The 16150-nt window shown below is 52.2% G+C and overlaps 1 protein-coding gene and 1 non-coding gene across 4 annotated transcripts in view; both read right to left on the reverse strand.

The window, feature by feature from the left end:
- Nucleotides 1–16067, reverse strand: part of Rab11fip4 (RAB11 family interacting protein 4) — a 113686-nt gene extending 97619 nt beyond the window's left edge. For all 3 annotated transcript variants that reach the window (XM_052755641.1, XM_052755640.1, XM_052755639.1), the window contains exon 1: nt 15894–16067. In XM_052755641.1, coding sequence (XP_052611601.1) covers nt 15894–16052 — 159 coding nt within the window. In that variant the 5' untranslated portion in view covers nt 16053–16067. The remainder of the gene's footprint in view (nt 1–15893) is intronic.
- Nucleotides 11581–11686, reverse strand: LOC128123501 (U6 spliceosomal RNA). The gene has a single exon (XR_008222683.1). It is a non-coding gene; the product is annotated as a U6 spliceosomal RNA (small nuclear RNA).
- Nucleotides 16068–16150: the final 83 nt, after the last annotated feature.

A 16150-nucleotide genomic window follows, 5' to 3' on the forward strand; every position in this document is an offset into this window, starting at 1 on the left:
TGCCCAGAGAGGTTGAGCCCCTTGCAAACAGTCTCCAGGAGGCTGTCTTTAAGAATGTCAAGGTATCACAGAGCAAAGGGTTCTCAAGAGGCTGGAGCCATAGCTCAGTGGCAGGGCACATGTTTAGCATGCAGGAGGAGAGCCTGGACTCCATCCACCCCCAGCCTGACCACAACTAAAAGCCTTCTCTCAGCCAGGTGTGGCAGTGTGTGCCCGTAACTCCAGGGCTAGGGAGGAGACAGGCCTGCCAGCCCAGCCTAATCAGAGAGTTTCAGGTTTAAGAAAGGTATTGAACCCACTCTTAGTGACTTATTGCTACATCCATAGATCAGCGAATCTCTCAACCCTCATCTGAGAGGTTTCTTTTGTAGCAAATGGCAATTAACACAGAGACCCAGGACCTGTCAGGGTGTAGAGCATAAAAGACTGAGCTGAGCCCTAAATGGGACCCCTGTGTCACACCCCCTCCTCCCAAGGCTCAGGGACCATTTTGGAAGTGAGGAGAGACTGTAAGAGCCGGCGGCAGTGGGTCACTAGGAGGAAATGGTGTTTTCTGCACACGGCAGGGCAGCTGCACACAGGAGCGCACAGTGGCTGGGACAGCGTGCACCAGACCTGTGCACGCTCACATCAGACAGAATCCCAGCAGGGAGCGGGAGACAAGCCCCACCCTTAGCTGAGGAGCCACGGGCAACTCTAGCAGCTGGGACACTGGAGCAGCAGCTTTCTGTGAGCGTGGGGCCCCTGCAAGTGGATGACACCAGGAGATGGCCCCACACGAGAATATTAAAAAAATAATCATAAAAATGTAAAAAGAGGGCACAGAGTCGGGCGGGCCTGGGAGGAGTTGGGGGGGAGGTAAATATGATCAATGAAATTACCCCCCAAATGAAAATATTTCTAGAAAAATAGTAGAGACTTAAGATGTGGCAGCAATCTGCCTGGAAGTGCGTGTGAGTGCCCTTCAATCATTTTTAATTATCTTCCCCTTTTTATGTAAACCCTAATTGTCCACCTCCAGGAGGGAGAGCAGAGAAGAACGGCAGGTCCAGGCAGCCCCGAATCCTCAACTGTAAACTGAAGTCACCCTCAGTCCTTTGTTGCTTCTCTCTCTGTGACAACAGTGCTGAGCTAATCAACGCAGCAAAAGAAGAAGGAAAAAAAAATATATATATATATACATATATATATATATATATTTATATGAACAAGACCTCAGGCTTCAGCATGCAGGTGCCCATGTGTGCACGGGCACTCACACAAACGTGTGCACACATCTACATAAACAAGTACACACACACACACACACACACACACACACACACACACACACACACAGAGCCTTCTCAGATCAGAAAGTCTGAGACACACAAGGCCAGTCAGAGCCTTCCACTAGCTCCTTCCAGGCCCTGCTCACGCGGCTTCCTCTCACGTCCAAAGGACAGGATTTCCATGTCCTGGGCACTGCCCCTTAGAGTCGGTCCCCTTTGTTCATGACACTAAGTGGGCCATTATGCAAGCAGAGACAGAATCTGGGTGAGGGGGATTGCTGGTCCTTAGTGAGGACATACAATCCACTTGCCCGCCCTCACTGCCAGCAACTCCTAGGGCAGCTTCCACCCAGACTGTACCCGACACGCACCTCAGGAGGACAGATTCTAGGTGGTCTCTGTGACCAAGCAACTTTCTAAGTGAAGAAGCTGGTGGTCTGGACTCCCCAACATGGCCGCAAGGGACCAGGGCCAGGACCCAGGACTGCCTCTTCACCTGCCTTTCTCCATATCATGAGGCCCGGAAGTCAGCTGGGAAAGCTCCTCAAGGACTAGGAAAGGTTCAGGTCTGTTCAGGTGTGGGGAGGGGACTAGTTCCAGCAGCAACAGAAGACAGAGGGGTTGTGCCATCACCCTACTCACCCACCTTCCCCAGGGCAGACTGCGACTCTCTCTCTGGGTATGTGCTAACTCACCTACTACCAGCCCTCCCACCACACCAAGCTCCCCAGAGTAACGTCCCCAGAGTCATAGCAATGATAATAATGACACAATAGTAAATGGCAACTGGAGCAGTTAGTCTGAGCCTGGTACTCCTAAAAGCATTGCCTGAATCAATCCAGATACACTCCATGAGCCTATGGAGTAGTTTCTATTATTAGTTAGGCCCATTGTCACTGATGAGAACACCGAGGACAAATAGTTACCAACTTGCTAGAAAGTGAAGCCAGAACTCACAAGAGCTGTCTCCTCTATGTGACATCACCGATTCAACCTACCCTGCACCTGCCGTGCCGAGTGGTGGCACCACCACCACCAGCACCACCACCACCATCACCACCACCACCACCAGCACCACCACCACCATCACCACCACCACCACCACCACCACCACCACCACCATCCACCTGGGTCATCTGGCTGGCCCAGGACAGCACCTCTAGAAACAGTGCCACAATGGACCATCCCCAAGGGCCTGAGTCCATCCTGTGGTATTGCCTCTTTTAAATGTGTCTAAGGCCACGGCGACCACAGTGACATTCCCCGAACAAGGTGCTTAGGACATGCCACTTCTGCCCGTGCCAAACACTTTGCTCTCATCCTTTCACTCCCCCGCCTGGTGCCACCCCACACCCCCAGAGGGGAACCCCACCTCACAGACAAGGCGAAAGGATTGAAAGACACAGTCAGCAAGCTGGAAAGTGCAGAGTCCACTTGTAATTTCTCCAATCCCAGACCTCAAGTCCTGGACCCCCAACACCCTCTAGCCTCCCAAAAGCTTCATTGGTGTCTGGGGACGCAGAGGAAACTGCTTGTGAACTCCACATTTTCAGGACCAAACGGAGCAGGCTGTGCTCTGGGCTAGCCCTGGCAGTTCACCTGATCGCTCGCTCAGGTGTTATAACTAATGCTGGCCATGCCTTTGGTACATACTGTGCTCACTCTCACAGAGAACGACCAAAGGAAAGTAATCCCCTGCTTAAAGAGTGTTGGGGCTACCAGGCCAGGACCTCACACCTGTGGTTTCTGCCCAGCGCCACCTGGTGGGCGAACCCCGACTTCAGGTGTGTGAGCAGGAGATGATGAGAACTTTCCTTCCTTCTCTCTCTCTCTTTCTTGTGTAACTCATCCTGGTCTGGGATTTGACACACAGTCAAAGACAGCCCTGAACTCCGATCCCGCTGCCTCCACCAGCCAAGTACTGGAGATACAGACACATGCCTCAACTCCGGACTCACCAACTCTGTGTCAACTGAAAAATTGCAATCATGGCAAAAAACATTTAGTCGCTGTTGAGAAGTCATTTACCACAAAGAGCTTTATGCTCTGCAATAAACCAAAGGAGGCCAGGGCCGGAGAAGCCAACTACCAACATGACACTTAATGGTGGTATGCTGAAGTCACCTCATTAAAAAATGTGTGTGTGTGTGTGTGTGTGTGTGTGTGTGTGTGTGTGTGTGTGTGTATGTAGCTGCAAGGTCAGAGGTCAACTCCCTCCTGCCACCTTATACAATCCAGGGATCAAACTCGGGCTGTGAGGCCTGCATGCAAGTGTCTCTACCATCTCTCAGGACCACACCCCTTTTCACGTGATAAGCAGAGAACGATGGAGTCCTGACTCTGTCGCTGCCAGCCCTCACACCTGCTGGCTCTCCCAATAGTCTGGACCACTGCAGAGGTCAGGGAGCTGCCTGGGTCCTACAGCTGCTCTGGATGCGCAAGGCCAACTCTGTACCCAAGGCTAGTGCCTGTCACCCAAGCCCAGATCAGCCTGTCCATTCTCCTCCTCTGTACTTCTGTCCTGGATGTCTTGTTGGATGTGCTCAAGTCTCAGCAGATCTGCAGCGAAGACACCCGACTGCTTATTGCCAGCCCTCTTCCCACCAGCCCCCAACCTCGGCAGGAGCCATCGCCTCCCACCCAACGCGGCCTGCTACTCTGGCAGCGGCCAGCCACCTGCCTGAGCCTAGCCTGCTCTCCTGACTCTGGATGGGGCCATGTAGCCAATGTCCCAGCATGCCTCTCTCCCTCTTCTCACAAAGGACAAGCCTTCCATGTTCATCCCATCTCACATCTCAGAAGGAAGGGCAATAATTACCTTTGAAGAGGACAGGTTTACCTAGAAAATCCAAATAAATTAACTGGAAAATCACTAGAATAAATGAATTCACACTAATGGTGAAATAAGAGATACACTGACAAAAATAAATCATATTCCTATATGCCAGTAACATGTAGCTAAGCAATAATAATAATAAATAGGATAAATGTGCTTGGAATATCTGTTTAACTAGGCAAAGATACATTTGTTTATGTTGTGGGCTACTGCTTTAACTATGTAAAGGTGTATTTCATTTGTTTATGCTGCAGTTGCTTAATGACATAAAGGTGTGTTGCCTTGCCTGCCTAAGGCACCTGATTGGTCTAGTAAAAAGCTGAACGGCCAATAACTAGCCAGTAGAAGGACAGGTGGGGCTGGTGGGCAGAGAAAATAAGTAGGAGGAGAGACGTGAGAGAGAGAGAGAGAGAGGGGGGGGGGAGGGGGAGGGGGAGAGAGAGGGAGAGAGAGGGAGAGAGAGGGAGGGAGAGGGAGGGAGAGGGAGGGAGAGGGAGGGAGAGGGAGGGTGAGGGAGGGTGAGGGAGGGTGAGGGAGAGAGAGGGAGAGAGAGGGAGAGAGAGGGAGAGAGAGGGAGAGAGAGGGAGAGAGAGGGAGAGAGAGGGAGAGAGAGGGAGAGAGAGGGAGGGTGAGGGAGGGTGAGGGAGGGTGAGGGAGGGTGAGGGAGGGTGAGGGAGGGTGAGGGAGGGTGAGGGAGAGAGAGAGGGAGACGCCAGGGCCAGCCAGACATGGAGTAAGAAATACAGAATGAAAGAAAGGTAAGAAGCCCCAAGGCAAAATGTAGATGAAGAAAAACAAGTTAAAGTATGTTATAAGAGCTAGTGGGACCGGCCTAAGCTAAGGCTGGGCATTCACAGCTAATAATAAGTCTCCGTGTCATGATTTGGGAGCTGATTGGTGGCCCAAAAGAAAGCCTACTACAATAACGGGGCCAGATATGGTGCCGCACGCCTTTGATCCCAGCACTTGACAGGCAGGCAGATCTCTGTGAGTTTGAGGCCAGCCTGGGCTACAGAGCAAATTCCAGGACAGCCAGGGCTACACAGAGAAACCCTGTCTCAGGAAAAAAAAAAAAAAAAAAAAAAAAGGGCCTGGGTTCCATCTGCAGCACCTAAACAGAATCTGTGGTACATGCCAGTAATCCTAGCACCTGGGAGGTGTAGAAGGAAGACTGGAAGTAAAAAGTCATCCTTGGCTACAGTTTGAGGCCAGCCTGGGTCACATGAGACCCTGTCTCAAACAAAACAACAACAAAAAGCAAGGAAGTGACGGGTTAGGATGTGGGTCTGTGGTAAAGGCCATGGGTTCCATCCTTAGCACCACAAATTAAAAAAAAAATCAAATAAAAATATCCAAATGTTACAATTCTACACTACAACAAAGCGAAGGAAACCTTTGAGCATCCAGAAGAACAGTGACCTGGATCACAGCCTATCAGAAAGGAAAGAATCCATGAGCTGGGGCGGGGGTGGGGTGGGGGTGGGGGGAACCTCAGAAGACCGAGTGGGGACAGCGCAGAAGCAGACCAAGATCTCAGCAATGCATGAATCCACACACGCAGGCATGTGTACACACACACACACACAGTAACAACAGTCACGGCAGCAGTTAAACATGAACATGAAGGGCTGAGGGTGTAGCTCACTGCCCTGCTCTTGCCTAGCACGCTGAAGGCTCTGGGTTAAACGGGGAGAGTGGCTGGTAGTGTGCATTCGGGCTAGGGTCTCTGAGACACCCACACCACAGTCTAATCCTCTGGCTAGCAGCCAGGCCCAAGGGACAGGGGCAGGGCCAAAGGAGCCCAGCCCAGTGGGAACAGACCGAGTCCTCTCTTAGGCCCCAGCTTCAGCTACAGCCCCACCATCCTTCACTCTGTGGAGGGTGTCACCTGTGGAGGGCTGCACTCTGGGACTTCACCCTGCCAGGATTCCTAGTGCACTGAGTGATACCAGCCAAAGGGATCACTGTGCGAAGGAGGGGGTCAGGAAACGGTCCAGTTAGACAGGAGAACTATGCTCTGATCGTCTACTGCTTTGCAAGGTGGCTACAGCTAATAATTATGCAACTGCATGTGCCAAGGTGGGTTTTCAATGTTCTCACCAAATCCAAGTGCTGAGAACAGAGGCAGTGGGTTAATTAGCTTGATTGGCTCATTCCACAATACATGTATGTACTGAAGTGTCACACTGCTCCCCACCAACATTTCCAAGTACAAACTGTCAATAAAAATCACACACTCACACACACAAGTTAAAAGAGCCACCAACTCACCCCCTCAAAAACAAACAAACAAAAAACCAACTACCCAGGTTTCTCCCCTAGCCTTCCTGCCCCGTTAGGGAATCTCTCTATGGAAAGGAATGTCCTGCTCATCTGTGGATCCTGTAGCCACCAAAATGCGACATGGAGCAGGCGCTAGAAAAGGCACGTGGAAAGGGAAATGGACACCCTACCCATCAATCCACAGCCTGCGCTCAGAGTAACAGTCACCTGGGCTCTCACTGCGTGCCAGGCACAGCGGAAAGGACCCGGCAAGCACTGCCGTCAGCAGCCCCACCGCAGCAAGGGGCAGAAGCACAGAGTGATTTCTTGGAGTACCATAGTCAGGGAGGTGCCTGCAGCCAGCGCCCCTTCCCTCGGGAAGGTGGAGTCAACTGGCTAGAGCTGAGAGAACCTTGAGAAAACCTCCTCGGGCCTGCTTAACCATGGTCTGAACCAGAACGGGATGTGGGTACCGGCAGCCTCCCAACCCCAAGCCTCAAGTCCGGCGGCCCCTGGGCCTTCCACCGAGGCCAGCCTCCGGTCTTGCCAGAACACTTAGGTGGCTGCTGCGCTGCGAAGAGGCTCACAGATCCCGGCCTATTTCCGCTCAGTCCCGCCCCTAACCGAGCCACAGAAGGCCAGAGGAATCCCCCTCTGCTGAGGTTTCTCCCATCCCCCACCTCTGCGCGCCTAAGACCCCAGCTCTTGCACGCAGTAAGGAGGAGGCAGCTTTGGAACCAGAAGGACCTGTGTTCACCGCGGCTGCTGCCCAAGTCACTTGGGCTCCCAGAGCTTTCCGGCTGCTGAAGGATGAATGAAGCAACACAAAGGCTGGGCCCAGGGCTCTGTCTGTCCCTTATTCCTCCTGTCCACAGAAAACACCAGGGCAGGCTGGAAGAACTCTGCTCTGCGCGAGGGAGCCCGCAGTGGAAAGGACCATGCAGAAAGGGACGTGGGGACTGCAGAGAGGGCTCAGCGGTTCAGAGCACTGGCTGCTCTTCCAGAGCACCCACACGGCAGCTCACAGCTGTCTGTAACTCCAGTTCCAGAGGATCTGACACCCTCACACAGACACACATGAAGGCAAAACACCAGTGCACATAAAACAAACAAAATAAACAAATTTTTTAAAAAAAAGAAAGGGGGGGCTGGAGCGATGGCTCAGAGGTTAAGAGCACTGGCTGCTCTTCCAGAGGTCCTGAGTTCAATTCCCAGCAACCACATGGCGGCTCACAACCATCTGTAATGAGATCTGGTGCCCTCTTCTGGCATGCAGACATACATGCTGTATACCTAATAAATAAATAAATCTTAGAAAAAAAAAAAAAGAAAGAAAGGGCGGGGGTGGGGTGGGGGGCGGGGGGCATCCTGGGACCCAGGGCAGCAGAGACACCTCAGTAGTCCAGGGCACTCACACAGGGTGCAGTAAGCCTATGCTGGGTTGTGTGTGTGTGTGTGTGTGTGTGTGTGTGTGTGTGTGTGTGTGTGTTTCTTATCTCCAGCCTTCCAAACAGCCCCTCAAAGAATGGCCTTGACCTCCACTTTATGAATCCTTTTTGGAAAGATTATTTTAAAAATTTAAACCAGGCAGTTTGGCAAATTCTTTTAATCCCAGCGCTCAGGAGACAGAGGCAGATGGATCTCTGAATTTGAGGCTAGCATAGTCTACAGAGTGAGTTTCAGGACAGCCAAGGTTACACAGAGAAACCTTGTTTCAAAAAAACAAAAAACATATCTGGGCTGGAGAGATGGCTCAGCAGTTAAGAGCACTGGCTGCTCTTCCAGAGGACCTGGGTTCAGTTTCCAGCCCTACATGGCAGCTCACAACTGTCTATAATTCCAGTTCCAGGGAATTCCATACCCTCTTCCAGCCTCCTTGGGCACCAGGCAAAATACATGGTACACAGATATGAATGCAGACAAGACACCCATACACATGAAAAGCAATAAAACAATTTTTAGGGGTTGGAGATTTAGCTCAGTGGTAGAGCGCTTGCCTAGCAAGCGCAAGGCCCTGGGTTCAGTCCTCAGCTCCGGAAAAAAAATTTTTTTTTTTTTACATGTATGAGTGTTTGCCTGCACATACACAGGTGTATTGTGTGCAGGTCAAGTGCTCAAGGAGGCCAGAAGAGGGTTCTGGATCCTGAGGAACTGGAGTTACAGCTGGCAGTGAGCTGCCATGTGAGTCTTCTGCAAAGGCCATCATTAAGTCAACTCTTCGGCTCCGGGAGCTCCATTTCACAGAGAAGCGGGCAGGTCCGTCCGTCTTAACAAGCTCCCTTAGAAAGAATCCAGGCTGCAGCTCTTCTCAGGACCACCCCAGCCCTACCACCAGCAACAGCTTGTGGAAGTGAGAAATTATGAAGATAGTTCATGCCCGCCAGGACAGCCTGTGCCGGGATGTGGCTGTCCTTCTAAACATAAGAACCAGACAGTCCTGCTTCGTCCCTCTGGTCACCATCTGCCCCTGTTCAGGCCTGAGTTCTCTCTCCTTGCCCTTCCTGTGACTTTACTACACACAGTCGCTTGGCACCCGATGGAAATGCCAGGCCTACCCCCCTGAGTCTGTACTTGGCCTGATGCACTACAGCAGTAAAGACTGAACTGGGGGCTGGAGAGATGGTTCAGAGGTTAAGAGCACTGACTGCTCGTCCAGAGGTCTTGAGTTCAATTCCCTGCACCCACATGGTGGCTCACAACCATCTGTAATGAGATCTGGTGCCCTCTTCTGTATACATAATAAATAAATAATTCTTAAAAAAAAAAAAAGACTGAATTGGTGGGTGGATGAATGGACAGGCAGATGGCTAGAGAAGGGTGGGTGTCCTAGATAGTTTTCTGTCAACTTAACACAGCTAAGGTCATCTGAGAGGAAGAAACCTTAATTAAGAAAATGCCGGGGCTGGAGAGATGGCTCAGCAGTTAAAAGCATTGGCTGTTCTTCCAGAGGACCCAGGTTCAATTCCCAGCACCCACATGGCAGCTTACAACTGTGTAACTCCAGGATTCAGGGGATCTGACATCCTTACATAGACACACATGTAGGCAGAACACCAATACACATAAAATAAAAATTTAAAAATAAAGAAAATGCACCCCTAATATCAGGCTGTACAGAAGCCTGCAGGGCATTTTCTTAATTAATGACTGATGTGGGAGGGCATAGCCCATTGTAGGTTGAGCCACCCCTGGGCTGGTGGTCCTAGGTTGTATAAGAAAGCAGGCTGAGCAAACCATGGAGAGCAAGCCAGTAAGCAACACTCCTTCATGGTCTCTGCATCAGCTCCTGCCTTCAGGTTCCTGCCCTGTTTGAGTTCCTGTCCTGACTTCCTTCAGTGATGAACAGTGATACGGAAATGTAAGCCACATAAACCCTTCCCTCCCCAAGATGCTTTGGATGTGGTGTTTCACCACAGCAACAGAAATCCTAAGACAGTGAGTGGGTGAGCACACAATGAATGAGGAATGGATGAAGGTCTTGCTGACAGGTGGCTAGGTAGATGGATGGATCTGTAAAGTAGGTGCCCAGATACAGGAAATGATGAATGGGTAGATGATGGAAGAAGGGCCAGATAAATGGATGCCCTAGTGGGCACGGTGAATAGGTGGATAGAAGGATGAGCAGATGGAGTACTAGGAGACAGCCTTAGGTCACTGTATGAAAGAGACCTCAGACAGCCTTACCTATACAAAATGGCCTGGCTTTGGAAGTGGTGAGTCCCTAACTCTGCAGGATTATTTTCGAACAGTGGTTTTCAGCCTTCCTAATGCTGCCACGTTTAATACAATTCCCCCAACCATACAATGATTTTGGTTGCTACTTCACAGCTGTAGTGAGCTCCTCCCCTCTCAGGCTTTGCTTCTGTGCAGATGAGCCTTATAGCAGCCTTGCCCAGGTAACTGGCTTTAGCCTGGGGCCTTCTGGGGAACGGTGTCCACTATAGGCCACATGACCTGTGTCTAAAGAAGGCTGTCAATCTTTTCTGAGTTTTGTGCCTTAAGCTATGAGCAGTAAGATGTGGGTTGGACACAGGGCATTAGTCCAAAGGGAAGAAGAGACATTCTCGCAGCAATAACGTGGGCTGTGCCTACATGGAGGCCTGGCATACAAATTTTGGGGGCTTGGTTTCTTCTGCTACCCTGTCCCTGAGATCATAGAAGCTGTGAGTAATGGATCTTTAGCAGGGTCCCTAAGGGTGTCCACTTTTAAGCTGCCAGACTCTCTCTTCCCTGACCCTAGGAAGGAGAGGCAGCCGGGGTGTCCCTGTGGGGCCATCAGACCTGGGCACCCACAGGATTCATCTGGCCCAGCTTCGCTATCATGCTGCCCCAGGCTAAGATCCCCTCTGTCCACCTCTTTCCACAACCTCATCTCCTTCCTCCTCCTCTGCTTCTGGTTTCCACTCCAGTGCTGGGGAGAGTTCCTGGGCCTAAGTGCTGGGCTGGGACTGAAGGCCGCTCCACACCCATGCAGGATGTGGTGAAGTTCCAACCCACATGCCAGACATGCAGAGGAGCTCACGGAAGCCTCCTCACTTCAGGGTTCCCTACCCACTACATCCTCCAAGGGCACCTCTGGCTGCTTAGAAAGTCTGAAAATCAAACTCACCTTCATCACAGGTCCACACATCCTGCAGAGATCCCAACAAGAGAGGCAGGGGCATGCCTAGCACCTGCCAAAGCCCCACACCTGAGTGCTTCCTCCTGCCCATTGACAGAGGCCTCAGGGTGGCACCAAGACCTTAAGTCATCAAATCAGGGGACTATAGGAGACCAGTCTGGTAGGCACACGCCATGATCAATGAAGTCCATCCTTCAGACCTCCTGACTGTCTAACTAGTGTCCTCTTCTTGTCCTAGGACTCCATCCAGGATGTCACACGACACACTCATCACTCTCCTTGGCCATTTTAAGGAGCTCTGGTCAGTGCCTGGTGGGATGTCCTCAGGTGGTGCTGGGGGTTGTCCACTGTTTCTCTGGCGACCACCATAGTTGTGAGCTTGGTGAAGCACTCTTGTCCCTTCAGTGAGGGCTGGCACTGACCTTGGTGACATTCTGGGGTGGCATCTGTCAGGTTTCTCCACTGTCGATTTTCCCTCTTCTCCCACCAAACTCCTAGGAAGTCAAGGCATAACTCCTGCCCAAGGGGTGAGGGGTCAAGTTCCCTCCTTGATGAGGAATTATCTCACACAAATCATATGTTTATTTATTTTAAATGGGGAACGCTTCACGAATTTGTGTGTCACCCTTGCACAGGGCCATGCTAATCTTCTCTGGATCATTCCAATTTTAGTCTACGTGCTGCCGAAGCGAGCACCTTTTTTTTTTAGACAGGGTCTCGTTATCCCAGGCTGGCCTCCAACTCCCTATGTAACTAAGGACGGCCTTGAATTTCTTTTTCTCCGGTGTGTGTGGACATACAGGTGCCACACACAGCACATACATGGCCCTCAGAGGTTAACTTTCAGGAGCCAGATCTCTTTCCTTCCACTGTGGGATCTAGGAGATCCACTCAGGCCACTTCCCAGCCCCAACCTTCAACTTCCGATCCTCCTGCCTCTACCTGCCAAGTGCTGGGGTTACAGGTGTGTGATGCCTTTAAAATTTTGTTTTATTGGCCATGCGGCGGTGGCACACGCCTTTAATCCCAGCACTCGGGAGGCAGAGCCAGGTGGATCTCTGTGAGTTCGAGGCCAGCCTGGGCTACCAAGTGAGTTCCAGGACAGGCACCAAAACTACACAGAGAAACCCTGTCTGGAAACCGCCCCCCCCAAATTGTTTTATTAACCTGTATTAATATACATAATACTGGGGTTTGTTATGATATTTTATGCATGTATGGTATGTATTTTGATCATTTTCATCCCCCATTGACCCCTTGCCCTCCACCCACTGATCATCCTCTTCCCAGCGACCCACCTTCCCTCTCATGTCCTCCCCCAACCCCATTTCTCTTCTTGGAGACCAAATGAGTTTCATTAGGGTTGCTGACAGGAACATGGGCGAGAGGTTTTATTTACAGGAGCACAGCCACCTTACCAGTGGCTACATCATTAAAGAATATGGCTCTTCCTCTGCCCACCAACCATTAACTGTCTGTAGCTCTTTAGGGAGAGAAAGTCCTCATGAGCCCCTCCCCCATGGCGACTATTAACTGCCTATAAATGTTAGTGGAGAGCTGGGGCCTTGTGAGCTCCTCCCTAGCCCATGACAGGATTTTGATGGGCCCAATCTTATGCAGCCATATCCTTATTTTTGTTTTGTTTTGAATGTAGTTCTGCAAATCAAATCCAGGGTTCATACATGCCAGGAAAGCATTTTACCTTCTGAGTATATTCTTGGCTCCAGGATTTCTCCTGTACGGGGGCTTTTTGCATTATTAATTCATTTACTTATTTATGCTCTCATGGATATGTATTTCATACTCTAAAACCTACTGTGTTTGATCCCGATCTGCCTGGTAGCCAGGGCGGTTAGTAAAGTATAGACAGTGAACCTCATGTCTAAGAAATAATCAATCATTGTCTCTAGAGCACCAATGGGTTGGGGAATCAATGTCACAGGCAGATGTGTAAACAAAAACAGTCTGAGCCCACAGCACTTTGGGAAGGAACCCTATCTCTGAGGAACAGGGCTCCGCTGTATTTGATAATTTGTATAGAGACAGCAGAAGAGCCCCACCGAGCCTCAGGCCCTGTCCGTGGTCCTGCCCTGCATCTTTTCTCCCTCAGCCGGAGGATTCCTGCACAGACAGCAGTGAGGACCGAGGCGCTCAGGAGGAAACATGACGAAATTGAGTAGGAATGTGGGATGCGCCACAGGCTTAGATTTAAGAAACTAATGAGAGACAAGAGGCCTGACCCCTTTAACAAGTCAGGATCCTGGAGGGGACTGTGCCAGAGTCACGTGGACTGCGTGCACTGCACAGTCCTGGAGAGAGAAAACAAGCTTAAAAAAATAAAAATAAAATAAAATCCGAAGTAGACATTTTGGGGCTAAATAGAGAAATGTGGAAAGGGTCTACATAACAAATATGCTGATAGTTTATGTCAGCTCAAATGTGAGGATCATTTGGGGGAGGAGCTGGGTTAGAATACATGGTGCAGTATGATCTCATTTCATGCAGAAAGCTACATGTAAGTACAGGGACGCTCTGGTCACCTCCCTAGGCGACAGGAATACAATAGATCTATTTTTGACTGTCCACATTTGCAACCTACTCTAGTCCACAGAAACTCCGGCTGTGATATAAGAATCATTTAGTAAATAAAGGAATCACTGGCCAGACCCAGGGTGGAGGATTGCTGCCTAGGCAGAAGTTTTCTAACAGATCCCTGGAGGTTTTAGTAGCCAGAAACTTGGTGTGAGCAGAGAGTGTGTGGAACCACTGAAAAGGGATCCCCACCCCGTGTGTGTGTGTGTGTGTGTGTGTGTGTGTGTGTGTGTGTGTGTGTGTGTATTAACCAGGTCCAGCCCTGTTAGTGCTAGGAAAACAATCAGACAATTCATCAATGACATCTGTAGAATCTGGCCCCTGCTGGATGGGCTGGAAATGGCTTCAGGCTGACAGGGGTGAAAGGGTAAGCAGGAACAGGGGCAGAGGAGAGACGGTTTCACAGTTAGAGGCTACAGTGCAGAAGGGAAACCCAGGTGAGTCCCTGTGCAGAAACAGGACGGCTAAGAGACAAGCAGATTTGTTTCTCAAGTGTAGAGGGAGCAGGGTCTAAGGACAGCAGGTGTCTGTCCAGCCTGGGGATATGGTCACAGGACTCTGGCCTCCTGCCAGGAGTTGCAGGGAGGCCATTCCCACGCCTCGGGGTCTCTTGAGTCTAGAGTTCTAGGTTTCAACCAAAGCAAGAAGGCTTCATACCAGCAACCTGCAGCCTCCTGTGTTAGGGGCTGCTCAGCCTGTGGCCTCCTGTGTCAGGGAATACTCAGCCTGTGGCCTCCTGTGTTAGGGAACACTCAGCCTGTGGTCTCCTCCTGTGTTAGGGGCTGCTCAGCCTGTGGTCTCCTGTGTTAGGGAATACTCAGCCTGTGGCCTCCTGTGTCAGGGAATACTCAGCCTGTGGTCTACTGTGTTAGGGAATACTCAGCCTGTGGCCTCCTGTGTCAGGGAATACTCAGCCTGTGGTCTACTGTGTTAGGGAATACTCAGCCTGTGGCCTCCTGTGTCAGGGAATACTCAGCCTGTGGTCTACTGTGTTAGGGAATACTCAGCCTGTGGCCTCCTGTGTTAGGGAATACTCAGCCTGTGGCCTCCTGTGTTAGGGAATACTCAGCCTGTGGTCTACTGTGTTAGGGAATACTCAGCCTGTGGCCTCCTGTGTTAGGGAACACTCAGCCTGTGGTCTCCTCCTGTGTTAGGGGCTGCTCAGCCTGTGGTCTCCTGTGTTAGGAGCTGCTCAGTCTGCTCAGGTGGGAGATGCTGGCCAAAAAGAGAGACTCTGCTAACCTCTGTAGGAGAAAGGCAGAGGCGGCAGCAGCAGATGTCCCCGAGCAAAGCACAGAAGACATAGAGAATGGGCTTCAAGAGGGAACAGTAGTAAGCTCCCTGGGATGGGGGACCGGAGTCCTTACACCTGCCTCCCTCCTCCACCTCCTGCTCTCGGGGACTCCCAGGTTCTGGCCAGTGCCCAGACACCTAGAAAGGGATAGTTATTACCTCCCACTTGTCAGGTCACAAGAAGGCACCAGCCCCACTGGTCATGGCCCAGCTCCTCCCATGTTCGAAAATGCCACCCTGATCTGTCCTGAGAACAGAATGCCACCCAGTACACATCTGGGACCAAGGTCCCAAGCTCCCCACATAGGGCCTGAGGTCTCGGATGGCCTTGGGAACCCAAAGCTCAGCCGGAGCTTCTGAATCCAGAAGACGCGGACCACTGCACGGCTACATGAACACAGTGCCCTGTCCTCCCCTCAGACACGGACACACATCCTGTGTGGATGGCAAGAGGACACTAGCCCAATGGGCAGTTATTCATGATACACTGGCACTTCAGATCTTGCCATTCAGACAGGCTAAACAGCCCCCACAATGCTGCTCTGTGCCACCCATGCGGCCCTACACCAACACCAGAGGCTCAGCTCACCACTCCTCAGCTCGGTCCTGGCCTGGCCGGCGGCCGCCAGCACAGCCCGCTGCCAGTCAGGCCTGCCCATCCAGCTTGAGTGGGAGGTCACTAGGAACTGGGCCAGAATCCAGGGTGGCCCCCAAGCAGACACCTCCTGTTCTAGGTTGGGGAGGTGCAGCTAAGGACCTGTCCCTGTCACCCCTAGGCCTGGTGCGGTGCACACATACCCCTGCGACTTGATGTGTGTGGGGAGGGGGCGTCCAGAGGCTCGATTGTGAGGGCTCCTCGGATTGGGGACGGCCCGGAGGGGCAGGGCCGGTGGCCGGGCCGGCCACCGCGGGGGTGCCACGCGACGCACCAGGCCCCCGGGGTGGGACCACAGCACGGGGTCCCCGCGGTTCCCCCCCAACCTGGGGACGCACGCGCGCGCGAGCGCGAGCTCCTTACCTCCTCGCCTTGGCCGAAGCGCAGGCCGAGCGCCGCGACGCGCTCCACGCGCAGGAAGCCGTCGGGGTCGCGGCCGCACACCTCGAACACTTCGCGCAGGCGGCGCACGGAGCGCAGCAGAGCCGCGGGGGCGCCCGCCCAGCCCGCGCCGCCCGCCATCCGCGCCGCCCGCAGCTAGCCCGAGCCCCGCGCCGAGGCCGCCGCCGAGGCCGCCGCCGCCGCCGCCGCCGCCGAGGCCGCCGCCATGGCGCTCGCAC

This window comes from Peromyscus californicus, unplaced genomic scaffold (assembly GCF_007827085.1).
Source record: "Peromyscus californicus insignis strain IS unplaced genomic scaffold, ASM782708v3 Scaffold_3__1_contigs__length_106647218, whole genome shotgun sequence".
Lineage (NCBI taxonomy): Eukaryota > Metazoa > Chordata > Mammalia > Rodentia > Cricetidae > Peromyscus > Peromyscus californicus.